The 12898-nt window shown below is 33.9% G+C and overlaps 2 protein-coding genes across 2 annotated transcripts in view; one reads left to right on the forward strand and one right to left on the reverse strand.

The window, feature by feature from the left end:
* LOC132908361 (putative mediator of RNA polymerase II transcription subunit 26) overlaps window positions 1-12898 on the forward strand; it is a 254038-nt gene that overhangs the window by 45718 nt on the left and 195422 nt on the right. The gene's annotated exons all lie outside the window — the stretch shown is intronic.
* Window positions 2729-5220, reverse strand: LOC132908240 (chymotrypsin-2-like). The gene is made up of 7 exons (XM_060962039.1): window positions 5133-5220; window positions 4647-4708; window positions 4449-4543; window positions 4141-4282; window positions 3921-4034; window positions 3701-3844; window positions 2729-3422 (listed from the first exon to the last, which is right to left on the reverse strand). The coding sequence occupies exons 1-7, from the start codon at window positions 5182-5184 to the stop codon at window positions 3279-3281; spliced, it is 753 nt and encodes a 250-aa protein (XP_060818022.1). The 5' UTR covers window positions 5185-5220; the 3' UTR covers window positions 2729-3278.

The following is a 12898-nucleotide window of genomic DNA, read 5'->3' on the forward strand; positions in this document are numbered from 1 at the left end:
CATTGCACCATTTCGCTGGTTTGCACTGGCTCGCGTTTCGGTTTTCCACCGAAATACAATCGACTAGTTCAGTTTGTCCACGATCCCAATCGGCCATAGTGCTTTTTCAATGGTAGTTTCCAAATAAAAATGAGAATCCTATTCCCGAAATTGTTTTCTTGCAGGAGAATCGATATTTCTATTTTTTTAAGCGATCTTTCATTTGATCTTTTCATTTGATCCTTCTCTATGGTTTCTCATTTCTTCAACATTTAAATTCGTTAAGAAATCTCAATAACCATAAGCTATAAATAGTTTATCTCACGAGTCAAAAAATCTATCAAATTTTTGCGCTGATTCATAAGCGAAGTGATTTTTAACGTTGAATGAACGCAAAATTAACCGTGAGTGAATATTACATTGTTGTTATCGAATATCGAACCTACTTTTAAGCTGATAACAAACGAATAGTTTAATACACACGCAGTGTATTCGTTTTAAACATATGCACGTGATTTTGTCTGTATTTTTTTTTATTTTATTTTGGTTATTTTACAATTTGTCCTTATGGACATTTGGTAAAGTGTTATATCTTGTTGGTGAAAAAAAAAATAAAAATAAAAAATAAATATAGTGGCGGCTACCCCCAGCGGGGTGCCAGCTTCGTTTTTTCTAAGTTATATCTTTTATGATTTTGTCTGTATGTATTAGAAATACGAAAAAATATTTCAGTCGGAAGTCGTTTGACTTCATGGGGGGGAACTTAATAAGATATTTCGATTTTTTCTTACATTCTTATTTAAAGAAATCGCAATCCCAACCTAACTTTTTTAAATGGAACCATACATTCTTTCATACACAACTCGATGCATTTTTTAATTCTCTACAAAAACGTATTAATCAATTTGGGTCGAGAAATGATTAGCCAAAAAGATATTTTAACTTCACTCTTGCAAAACTTATCGTATGAGAGACAAGGAAAAACATAAACATAAAAATACTACGTTTTCTTTTCTTGTCCTTCAATAAAGAATCAGAAAAAGGCATTGAGTCGCCTATAAAAACATGTGTGTTTTTATTCTAAAAAGTTACATCTCTTTAAGTAAGAATATAAAAAAATACCGAAATGTAGCATCGTGGACGAAAGGCCTAAGAGATATCGGGCGAACTATAAACAATGTGGCGAGAAAGCCGAAGTGGTGACAGGCCTTACAATGTATCGTCGGTCCTTCAATCGAATAGTTTCGTGAAAAAGGCCTGCATGACCCTGGCCACGAGCGGTTGTAGAACACATGTGTGGTGGTGCTAAGACAAAAGACAAAGGGATGCCAAGGGACAAAGACGAATTAACAATCAGTGTCAGTTGAGAAGCCAGAGTGTTAGTTGAGAAGCCAGAGAGTGTGAATCGAGAAGTCAGGCAGATAGTGTTGCTAGTGTCACGTAAAATAAAAAAGAAATCGAAGATGAAAATAAAAAAGAGAGAATCTATTTGCTAACACCTTGTTTACACTAATGACAGTTTACTTCCGAACTCCAGCCGTGACTTTCCAAGACTGAAGCTCTTACAACTCGACTTTCGATCGGATCCGATACTTTTTCCTTTGTCATCCCTCAATATCCTCACTATCCACGTGTTTATTAGGTTGCCACGCACGCTTTCTCGTTCATTCGGCGGAAGGACCGTTGGGATATTGATGGCTCATTAGGCACTTCGCTTCGGCGATATATTGTTGCCGAGTGCCGCCACATTTTTATCTTCGTCATCAGCCCATCGGTTTTGAAGTGTACCGGTCGTAACACTAGCGTTATCGAGAGAGTGTGGTTCGCGTGAGAGAGAGCGTTGGATCTGTTACGTAAAATTGTGACTCAGATTATAAAAACAAGAAGGTTGAGTCGTAACACAACTATTAACTTTCTTTTTATTACACTTTATTATGCACTTAATAGTCAGAATTGAGTATACACTGAATTGACACGTATAAATTACACTTTACTCTAACTTTATATAGATTAAGTAGGCGATTGATCTAAGGGTAGAAACCCCGTAAAGAGATATTGACTGTTCGAAAGATGGAAAATCAATAAAGTTTAGTCACGATGTTGTGGGGGAGGAAAGCTAGTGATGGGTGGGTCGAAGGACACGAGAAGAGCTGATTTGTTAAGGACAAGTTTTCATCAGGAGAGTGAGGGAAATAGACTTCGCTGTCAATTGGCTAGTTTTCTAGGTTGGTGAGTGAGGAAGGGTGCTAACGGAAAATACCGTACGTGAGAAAAACTAACTTTTTCGTATCTTCTCGTAGTAAGCAAAGATGTGAAGAACATAAAAGACGCTTGTTTGGTCCGAAGGACCTTAACCATGAAAATGCCAAGATTTATGGTAAGTCCTTAAGAATATTGAGAGTACGCAATATCTGATTGCCATCTTACACTCGGTGTGTGGCCTGTTCTCTGATATGGATTGGGATGTGGATTGAGATGTGGTTGATGTTATAGATCCGTGGTAACGAGAGTTGCAAATTAACTATCTAGTTGTCTTAATTATAATATGATAAACAACCATTGCTTCCTGCTTAATTCATTTATTGTAAATAAACTAATTGTAGTAAAGATCCTACAGAAATATCTTATTAAGTTTACCCCACAAAATCAAACGACTTGCAACTGAAACATTTTTTCGTATTTCTGATACTATGTTTTTTTAGATTAATAATCACCTGCATATGTACTCGTAGAGTAATAATCACATGTATACATTTAAAACGAATATACTCTATATCTGATACAGGTAAACCTTAACAATTTTACAAGGATTTTGGTATCTGTAACAGAATTGCGAGTTGATACTTGCTAAGCGATAGTTGATCTTTGATCTGAATATCACTCGCTCCCTTCCATACGCCAATGATGTGCCTTCTTCTGATACGGGTTCAGCGTTATCTGAACTTACACGGGTATTCACCTTTCTGGAAAGGTCGCGGTATTCCTCCAGGTCATAGACTTTGGCAACTTGCACCATTACATGTGTTTTCCAATAATCGTTCAGAAATTCCGAGTTTATAACACGTCTCAGGTTATTGAGTGCGAATAAATTAGAATTGAAAACTTCTTTAAAAATTTAAGATTTCAACTAAAAAATGGCCTTCTTTACGTTCGTGCTATAGTTTATACTAACGAAGATTCCGCGTAATCCTTTAGTGTGTTCCGAACGGAACATTTTTGTTCAAAAACGATCTAACTAAAGGGAGAGTATGAATTGACCGATCGGAATATCGTGCGTTGTTTAAAAAATTGCGAATCTATTATACTGCGTGTTCATTTATCCAATTAAGATACGAGCTAACTCGCGTGTACACCGATGGATATACGACATTCGCGCAATTCATTGACCAAGAGACGATTCCATGAAGTTTTCCATTCACCGTTAAAGGACCACCGGAATCACCCTAGAAGAACACGTTCAATTTTTGTTTTCATTATAAATAGAGTAATTAGACTGCGAATGTTCATGGAAACTTCTATTTCTTTAATTAGAGAAGTAGAACTTAAGGAGAATGTAAAATGCGGCACTTTCGACCAATTTTATGTATCTTTGCATATTATGTACGTTCTATACATTTTTGCAATTTTAAACTCACTGTAAATGCATGAACATCCGCAGTATAAATGTATAAGAATATGTAATTAGAAGATTAGTTATTAAATCGATAGTTGGAATATTTACATCGCAATGTCCTTTCACAGTGGTATTATCGTACGCACAGAGCTGTGTGTTGTGAATAACGTTCTTATACATTTGGTTGCAGTAATTTTGGTCAGCTACTTTGATATCCACCCAGTGCAAAAGCTTTGTCATTTCTCCTTCGTACTATAAATTATAGTTAAAAATTATAAATATTGCAGTTACCGTTAATAAAATTCATCGTCATATCGATTAAAATTACCGTGAGTGTACCAAATCCAGAAACTATAGCTGGATCGTTAGTTTTGGCGATTTCTCCGGGGGAGGGCATGGGCACGAAAGATACTAAAATAGACTTGACGAAAGGTTCTTTCACCTGTACGAAATTCCTTCTAATTAATTTAATCGTAACTCGAATTTCTATACTTATTTCGAGTTTAAAGAATTTGCACATATGTACATGTCATAATAAAATTACATGCCTTGAGTAGAGCAATGTCGTTCGCATAGGCATCTGTAGCATTATAATTTTCATGAACATAAGCGGTCTCGATCTGATGTTTCGAAGTTGGCATTTGTAGATCAACTACACCAGCAACAACTACCACTAATTCCACCGGTAGCCTGTAGTCAAATCGTATTTTAATCGAGAATTCTTTATTATTTACCTGTATGAAGATTTCGTTGTTTACTAGACGATTAAGTAATAACAAATAGTTGATTTATTTATGATAATCCGTCGATATCGATCGAGTTGAAAAGAGAAATAAATTTGTTGTTTCTTTCTTACGCTGTGACACAATGAGCAGCAGTTATAACGTAATGTTCGTTGAGAATAGATCCGCCACAGAAGTGAAACATAATTTTTGCTACTTGCAGCGATACCTGATTACAATTGAAATCATTTTACAGATTTTCTTGAAATAATTTGTCTTGAATAATTTCATAAAATATATCTTATAGGAAAATAGAAATAGTTCGAATATACCTGGTAAGGAATTTCACCTGGTTTCGCTATCTTTCCGTTTATGATTCTTGCCGTGGGTCCAGCTGTGATAATAGCAATAATAATTAGCATAAAATTATATCATCCTATTGAAAAATAATACAGTACAAAATTCCATGGTTATAAATATAACTTTGTGAACTTACAAAAGGATTATAATTATTGAAAAGAATAATAGAGAATTCTGTACAATTTTAAGAAAAGGATAGTGAAATTATTTATAAAACATTAAAGTATAGTAGTAAATATTAACTATGGAACATATTGTACGACTATATTTACTATTTGTCCATGGTTATTCCATGGTTATAAATATAACTGTGTGAACTTACAAAAGGATTATAATTATTAAAAAGAATGATAGAGAATTCTGTACAATTCTAAAATAAGGATAGTGAAATTATTTATAAAACATTAAAGTATAGTAGTAAGTATTAACTATGGAAGATATTGTACGACTATATTTACCATTTGTTAAAGCGATCAAAGGTAAAAGCAAAAGTGTACTGAATTTCGCCATCTTGCCCTCTCAACAATGTTACTCCAATATGCCTTCCATTTATATATATGTATACTGATTTTAAGATTAGATAAATTTACAATAATCATTGATAGCAGATATGTTATTATTTGTATGAATTATTCCTTCAAAAGAAATTAGATAATGTTAGATTAGAAGTTAGATAGACATAATATAGATAACACATCAACGTACTATAATAATAACAATAATATAATATAAATATAGATTATAATATTATGTAATACATATAATGATAACAATATATATAACAACGTATAATATAACGTATGTATATATTGTATCGACAAATAACAACACCTGTTGGTTTTACAATTTTCGAGTCGCGTAATCTTCATCACAGAGCATACTGACAATCGAAAAAATATCTGTGACGCAAGACAAATTTCCGTGTATAAAATCTTTTCCTTGCTTTGTATTCGAGAGACGTGTTAAATCGCACGTATGTAGAAAAGGAAAAGCAGGAAGAGGCAGTAAAACAGCACTACTATGTAGCAATCATTTTTCTCTTTCGTTGAAACGAAGAAGAAACGCTTATCGTCGATTTTTGAGTTTTCATGGCTGAATTGCTTAGCAGATACGCGTCTCTAAGTATATATACACACAAATCGCGTCTTGTGAAAAAGTATTTCGACGCTTCTCATCTAGTTTCGCCGGGAATTTTATGCTCCATTGATAACGTTTGAAGAGATTGGTGCAGAGGATATGGAAATTTATATTCTGATTTAGAACTTATTTCTACTTTCTACTTATTTAAATTTTTCTTCCACGTTACGTAGTTTGCATAGATATTACTTTTCTGAAACGTAAAAATTTGTTGGTGTTTTATCAGAAACCATTTTTCCAGAAGCTCATATAGAAGAGAAAGTATCTAATACTGGAGCTACTGACCTAATTTTTCTCTAAAGGCTTGGAAGTAGAACAATATTTTTTTTAATAAAAATTACTGGATTTATGTAATCATTTTATTCTACAAAAGAGCTGTCGCAATATTATCCTTCTTTCATACCAAATAAATTTTGTTTGGGAATTTCAATTTCCATAGTTGCAAGCATACTCAAAGTGAAAATTGCTAACAGGATTGAAATGAAATGACGAGAATAAATATCATATTTCCGTCTGAATAGAAGCGACATTAATTTTCCCAGCTGCGATATTAAGTCTGTTGAAAATGCGTACATATTTTTAACAGTGATAACAAATTTTTAACTTGTCGAATTGACAGGTTATTCTAGCGTTAACGTATTAACGTGTAAGGTTCTAAGATACAAGTTACCGTATTCTCAGATCCTCGATGAAATGACTTGCAGCGTTCACGAGGTATTGAAACACATCTGGCAAAGTTTTACAGAAATATAACTCAGACGTGCAGCCTTGACAAAGAGTATTAACGTGTTCTCAAATCCTTCGTGAAACTAGCTACGATATTCGCGAAGCGTCGGAACACTTTTACGGAAGAGTACGGATTACGAAAGTTTAACTCGAACCCAACTCAGACATGATGTACGAAGTGCGTTAGAATGCTGAAACAATTTTAACAAAACCAACTGTGTAATTTGCAATGTGTTAAAATTGTTTTTTTTGGTAGAGTAGAAATTAGGTCTGAGAGCTTCGAACGTATTTATAGTTAGAATGTTTATCGATGTTCTTTGCCAATTCGTACGAAGAGAATTGAGGAGATCGAACGAAACATAAAATCCATATTAACATAGAAGAAGTAACTTTTTTATTAAAATAATATTATACTTCTATGTTAATTTTATATAAAAATTGTCAGAGGAGAATTGAAAATAATTTATATCCAGTATGATAACACATCGTTGCATATATTTTAATTGCTTTTATTACTTCTAGTTTAGTGAATATGCAGATTTCGTGCATTGTAATATATAAATCCAATCGTACAGCCGTAATCATCTTTCAGACGCAGCAAATTGCTAGAGCGTTAACTCAGGAATGATATGTCGAGCATTATTGGATTTTCAGCTGTGAGGAAATTAACAGTAATCCTGCAGCACCATTGAAATAATAATTTAAATGCATATGATAAAATTCATCAAATTTAATGCAGTAACGAAGTAACTTTTGACAATAAATTCTCCGTCTTTTATCAAAATTGGTAATGAAATGTCGTCCAATATCAATCGATCGTAATATTTTCTTTAAATTCATACATGAGGTTATTAGCAATATGAAGGTATCGAAGTAAACTTCTTAAACGTTTCTTTACGAGGTAGAAGTTTTTACGTCGGAACACGTTTCTCTACCTTTTTCCTTCATTTTTCCTCGAGGCTTGCAGTCGTTAAAAAATGAAGGGAGGAAATAAATTATTGGCGCGAGTGCGACACTCTCGGCTTCGTTTAATCGATTACGTGCTCCGTCGGAAAATTATTATATCACCGATTACGCCATTTGATTGTGCGAAAGGGGGAAAAACGTGAGAACATAGACAATTGAAGATCACAGAAGAAAAATATCGTTTGTTAGGCTTCGCGTTTAATCTGTCGAATGTGCCGAATGAGTTCATAATGGATCATTTTGATTGTGTCATATTGAAACGAAGAACAATATTTTTGAAAATTTCGCATCTCGTTCATTTCTTCAGTGTCTGTTTTCGTATAGTTTTATATAATTTAATCGTATCAATTTTCTAACATTTGTCTGTGCGATAATTATTTACGGATTAATTAATGTATCGTTGTATACGTATCATTTTAAAACTAAGAATTTTCCTATAAATTTTCTTTCATATTAAAATTCCCTTGACGTTCAAATCAGAAAATCAAAAGAATTTTTCTTTTTTCATCCTCCTATGAGAAACAAAAAATGTGACTTATCGTCTTTGTTTCCTCCATGATTAAAATTTTCGTTTGCAAAATTCGGTTTTCATAGAGGGAATATGAAAAAAAAAGAATTCAAAGGAAGGAATTAGGTAACAGTACATTGACATTGATTTAAATACCGCAGGTTACGCCAAGAGAGACAGAGAACTCGTCGAGGAACATTTATCGTGGTAGCTTCGAAACGTCGATTTCTAGCGATAAAGAGTGAATAAAGCAGGTGAAATAGAATCGTGGAACGCTGTAAAATTGCGTGTGTCATTCGCTCGATCGAAATCGAACGGGCAATGTCGAGGTCTGCGGAGTTCGATGACGATTGAACGATTTCAAACGCTTAGGGCGATTCGGCGTTACGCACATAACCGTCGAGAAGGGTTGGCATCGATCTTCCTTGAATACCCAGTTTTCGTTTATTTCAGACTTTACGAAGAAATTTGTAATATACATAGAAATTTAGTTAAAAGACAGTCAGAAGAAAATAGCGAAGAGCAAAGTAAAATTTATCTTTGCTCTATTGGCAGTTTCTTTCGTATTAGCTGCAATTATAGAAATAATAGATTCTGTAAATTTATTTTGTAGTCTGGATAACGAAATTCATCGAATAATTACAAATCTTTTATATTTGAGAGGCACGTTCTTTCTGTAGTTTTAAAACAAAGCACGTTCTTAGCTTTTAATCTATCCGCGGAAAATTTTACTGTTTCTGACTTATAATTTCATTCGTATTTCGTTTATATTCTTTTTGAACTTTTCTAAATACCTGTCGTAAACAGACGACAAAAGTACAAATAAAAACGAGGCAAAAATATCGTGAGGTATGTTTATTCTAATTTTTTGCATTTGGAAAGAACGATCTATGAAAATGTATCTGTACTTAAAAAAATAAGAATAATTTTCTTAATAATTTACGGTTAATTATGTTAAATAATACAGTTAAAATTAGCTAACAAGTTTATTCAAGTAGCATGCGAATTTCTTTTATGTATACTTCTAAATACAACATTACTGAATCGTTATCAGTGTTCAAACAAAAAGTATCACAAATGGAAACATTTCTTTTCCATTCAATCAAACGTTTAGCTCGTACAAAATACGAGAAACGGATATGTCGACACGGTACCGATCAGTCGTGTTCTGAAAAACGCGGAAAACGTTTTAATTGTAAAGGAAAACATTTTACATTGGCGCGAATGAAACGTGAAGTGACATACAGGCGCGTGAGGGACATCGGCTTTCGCAATGGAACGATTCCATTTGTCTACCTCTGGAACACGAATCCGTAGAGTTGCTCTGTTCCTTCATCACGCGCCAGTGACAGCTTGATATCTCACGTGAACTGGATGCTTATGTATACTGTCGCACGAGTTATTGATTTCGCATTTTTCGCTGTTTGATGCCTCGCTTTTGAAAGATTGATAGATAAAACGCATCACGGCTATGCGAATTTTTTCTTCGTTTCCAATCGACGAAGAAGACCGAAACCGATACAGACGTGTAGTATCGAGTTAAAGTTTTAGATTATTCGCTGAAAGAAAATGTTTTATTGATTGGTGTGCATGTTGAATCTTAATAAAATGTTTGTCCTGTAGCTAATTCGCAATTATATTAAGGAAGAAAATTATGATATTATAAATGGTTATTGTTAGAATTTAATCTTGAAGTTAAGATTAATAATCTGTGGAAGACACAATGTTTGTGTTGAAATAATATTCAGTGATGTTTATTAAACAGAACCTGATGTATATAAGCGAGTGATATGATTAACAACGTATGCATGAATTGTTGATTGTTGGCCAGTTGCTCTCAGACTAGACTTAGGTACTGACCCATGATCCCTTAAATATTTTGAACTCCACTCTCTATACAGTAATGAGTATGACCTGTGTAAGTGTCCTGTTCAAATGCCTGTGTGGGTGCCTGTGTAAGGATACTTATGCCTGTGCGTGAAATATCCTTGTATTCCAACAGTTATAATTGTTGTAACAGAAAGACAACATTTTGAAAATTTGTTCTTAATTCCCTCCTCTCTCCTTTTTTTTTAATTTTACGATGCGCTGTGCCATGAAATAAAATATTTCTTTTGTCATAAAATTTCGTATTATGTGCAATCTAAAAGTTTCCCAATTTAAAAAGGTACGAACGGGAATAGAAATGGTGAAGTAACAAAAAAGCCAAAGAATTTGTAGATCATTCGTTTGAGTTAGCAAGAATGGACAGTTCTCCAGTTCTTACGTAGAGCGTAACCGGAAGTGCATCACGAAGTTAGGGAACTTTACATCAATTACCCCCATCCCTATAACATAAGTTAGCGTCAGCTCGTGAAGTCATTAAACCTATACATTCCGCGCGGCTAAATCTCCCTTATCGCGTCCTTCTATTGCTCGACTAAATGAGATATTTCAATGTGGTCGAGCGTCAGACAAGTGAATTCCAGCTGCTTTTTCGCTCCTTTGCTCTCCTTAACTATTAGCCATAATGATGCGTATTTAAAAACTCGAATATTATAGGATTCAAAAGTTGTGGGTGAAATTTTTTCTTTCCAGTTTCAAGAGAATTTCTCATTTAATTAGTTAACAAAACCTACTTATTTTCAAGGTCCGTACTTTTGAATATATTTTTTACGATGTATTTTTATTGGGTAAATCTATTAATTATTTTACGAGTTAATATCATGTTAATGTATGTATGTAATTGTAATTAATAATATATAGTATTTTCGACACAGGTGACAATGTGTTCGTTTAAAATGATTAATGTACGTTTTGAAAAATATTTTTATTCTCTTCGAACTTGATCTTTTTATGTGAATAACGTATCGTAACGTAGTGGAAATGTCACGAAAGGAAGTTTAAATATTTTGATATTGCTATATGATGTTATATGATACTATGAAAATATCTTCAAATCTTTTTCGTATAAGTATAGGACTCTTTTAGTATTTGTTTTAATATACTTTAAATATATAATCGAATTATACGTACGAAGAAAATTTCAAATTTTAAATACTTTCTGATATAACTTTGTTTGAGAAAGATTTTTAATTCTTTAAATTGCATCTTCTGTTAATACCGTTTTTTCAAGAGAAATCTAAAAGCAGGAGGAAATACAGAAGGAGATATACGTTTCGTGATTTATATTTTATCACGAAGAAAGGTCTGTTTAAACTTGACGTACAAATAATTGAAGGTAGAGATGAATATTGGAAAAATGGTAATCGTGGTCTGTCCGCTGTCCCGACGTATTACATACTTTTTCTCTCATTCTAATTCCACGCAGAGTACTTTTCGTCTCTCCAGTTTTAATCTTTCGTCTCACGTTCTCCTCGAAATTCCGATCGGAAGATTGAATCAGCTAACATGCCACTCCGTTTTTCCAACCTCCGTTCTTAATTCCCTGGACTTTCTCCTTTTGTCTGTCGCTGAACGGATAATACACGTCGCGTCATTATTTCATTCACGAAAGTGGAATTTATATTTCGCGAAATTACAGCTCTACTTTCGGTTATAAATTGTCACTTCTCCCCTTTCGCGAGAGAGCGACCCGTTCGAAATGTACAAAAATTCCTCGAAATTCGCGGATTGCATGTTTTTGCTCGCAAATATCCAACGTGACATTTTGATTATATGGAAAACATGCATATTCGTGAGATTAATAGCTGTAACGACGAACGAAAACGAGTCCATGTATTTATAATCATTATCGTGTTTTTTCGAGTCATTAATTTTTGCGCTTTTAAATCTAACATAACTACTGTATAAAAATCTTAAATTATTTAAACTGAAAGGTTAGATCAATAGATTATGCGACAAGCAAAGAAACTTTTCTTCGAATAAAGTAGTCTCAATAAAAATAGTGGAAATAAGGAAAATTAAAGCGAGTAACGAAAGAATGAAACATTTTTCTTTCGAAAAATGGTCTAAGAATTTTGCACAGATTTGCATACTTCGAGAATGAATCATTCTTCATTCATCAGCTCAACGAATAATATATAATTATTGCATTCAAGTATAATGTATTTATAATCGTGCAATTAGCTACTCCACAATTTATCTTTCAATTTATGAAAATACATAATTTATAAAATAAGGGTACAAAAGAGTACACTATTCATTCTTATTAAAAAAAAATTAATCTCAATTTACATATTACAAGAATGTTAGTTCACATAAAATGGTCTAATCAAAGATTCACGAAATTTGCAACAGTGAAATCAGGAAAATGCATTGCAAGACGCGCCGAAGGGATGGTACTCGCGTGGAAATCGTCTTAGGGTCACTAAACGTGACCATGATAGCTTGTTCCGGGGAAGCTGTCTCCCATTATCGCGAATTCCTAACAGACAACGTGGGGGAAATGTTTATTCGTGTTGGTAGAAGGCCGATCGATCGGAGCACGGCAAGGACCCGCTTTGAGAACCGCTGGCACAGGATTCACCTGCGATCGACGACCCCGTGTCCTGACCCTATCAATGATCCCACGTAGCCCGCAATATTACCGTGAAATCGTGGCCTTTACACAGCGACGTACTTCGAGCTTTGAACTCTGGGGAAAACCGCAACAATTATCGCCAAATTTATGAAAACATCCACCCTTCTCCCCGAAAGCAATTTTACAAGAATTCGAAATTCCTATCGATAGGAATTTCACAATATTCTGTGCAGTTAGTTTGGAACTTTGAAGTTTCTACATTTATTTCCATTAATTAGATTATCTGAATCAAAATCGTTTGATATCACAATAGAAACGCGAACGTATTTATTATACTGGGGTTGAAATATTCTTTTAAGTCTGAGATTTTCAGATTCTTCCAACTCTTTCTTCGCGTGAAAGGCAAGGGTGGCTAGATGACGTAA

Source organism: Bombus pascuorum, chromosome 1, assembly GCF_905332965.1.
Source record: "Bombus pascuorum chromosome 1, iyBomPasc1.1, whole genome shotgun sequence".
NCBI lineage: Eukaryota > Metazoa > Arthropoda > Insecta > Hymenoptera > Apidae > Bombus > Bombus pascuorum.

Excerpts from the sequence above, each read along its gene's own strand:
- LOC132908240 (XM_060962039.1), bottom strand. The coding sequence starts at position 5,184 with ATGGCGAAATTCAGTACACTTTTGCTTTTACCTTTGATCGCTTTAACA. Across the intron at positions 4,544-4,646 it reads CAGGTGAAATTCCTTACCAG|GTATCGCTGCAAGTAGCAAA; the intron begins GTATATTCGAAC and ends AATTGTAATCAG. Across the intron at positions 3,845-3,920 it reads CTGGATTTGGTACACTCACG|TACGAAGGAGAAATGACAAA; the intron begins GTAATTTTAATC and ends TATAATTTATAG.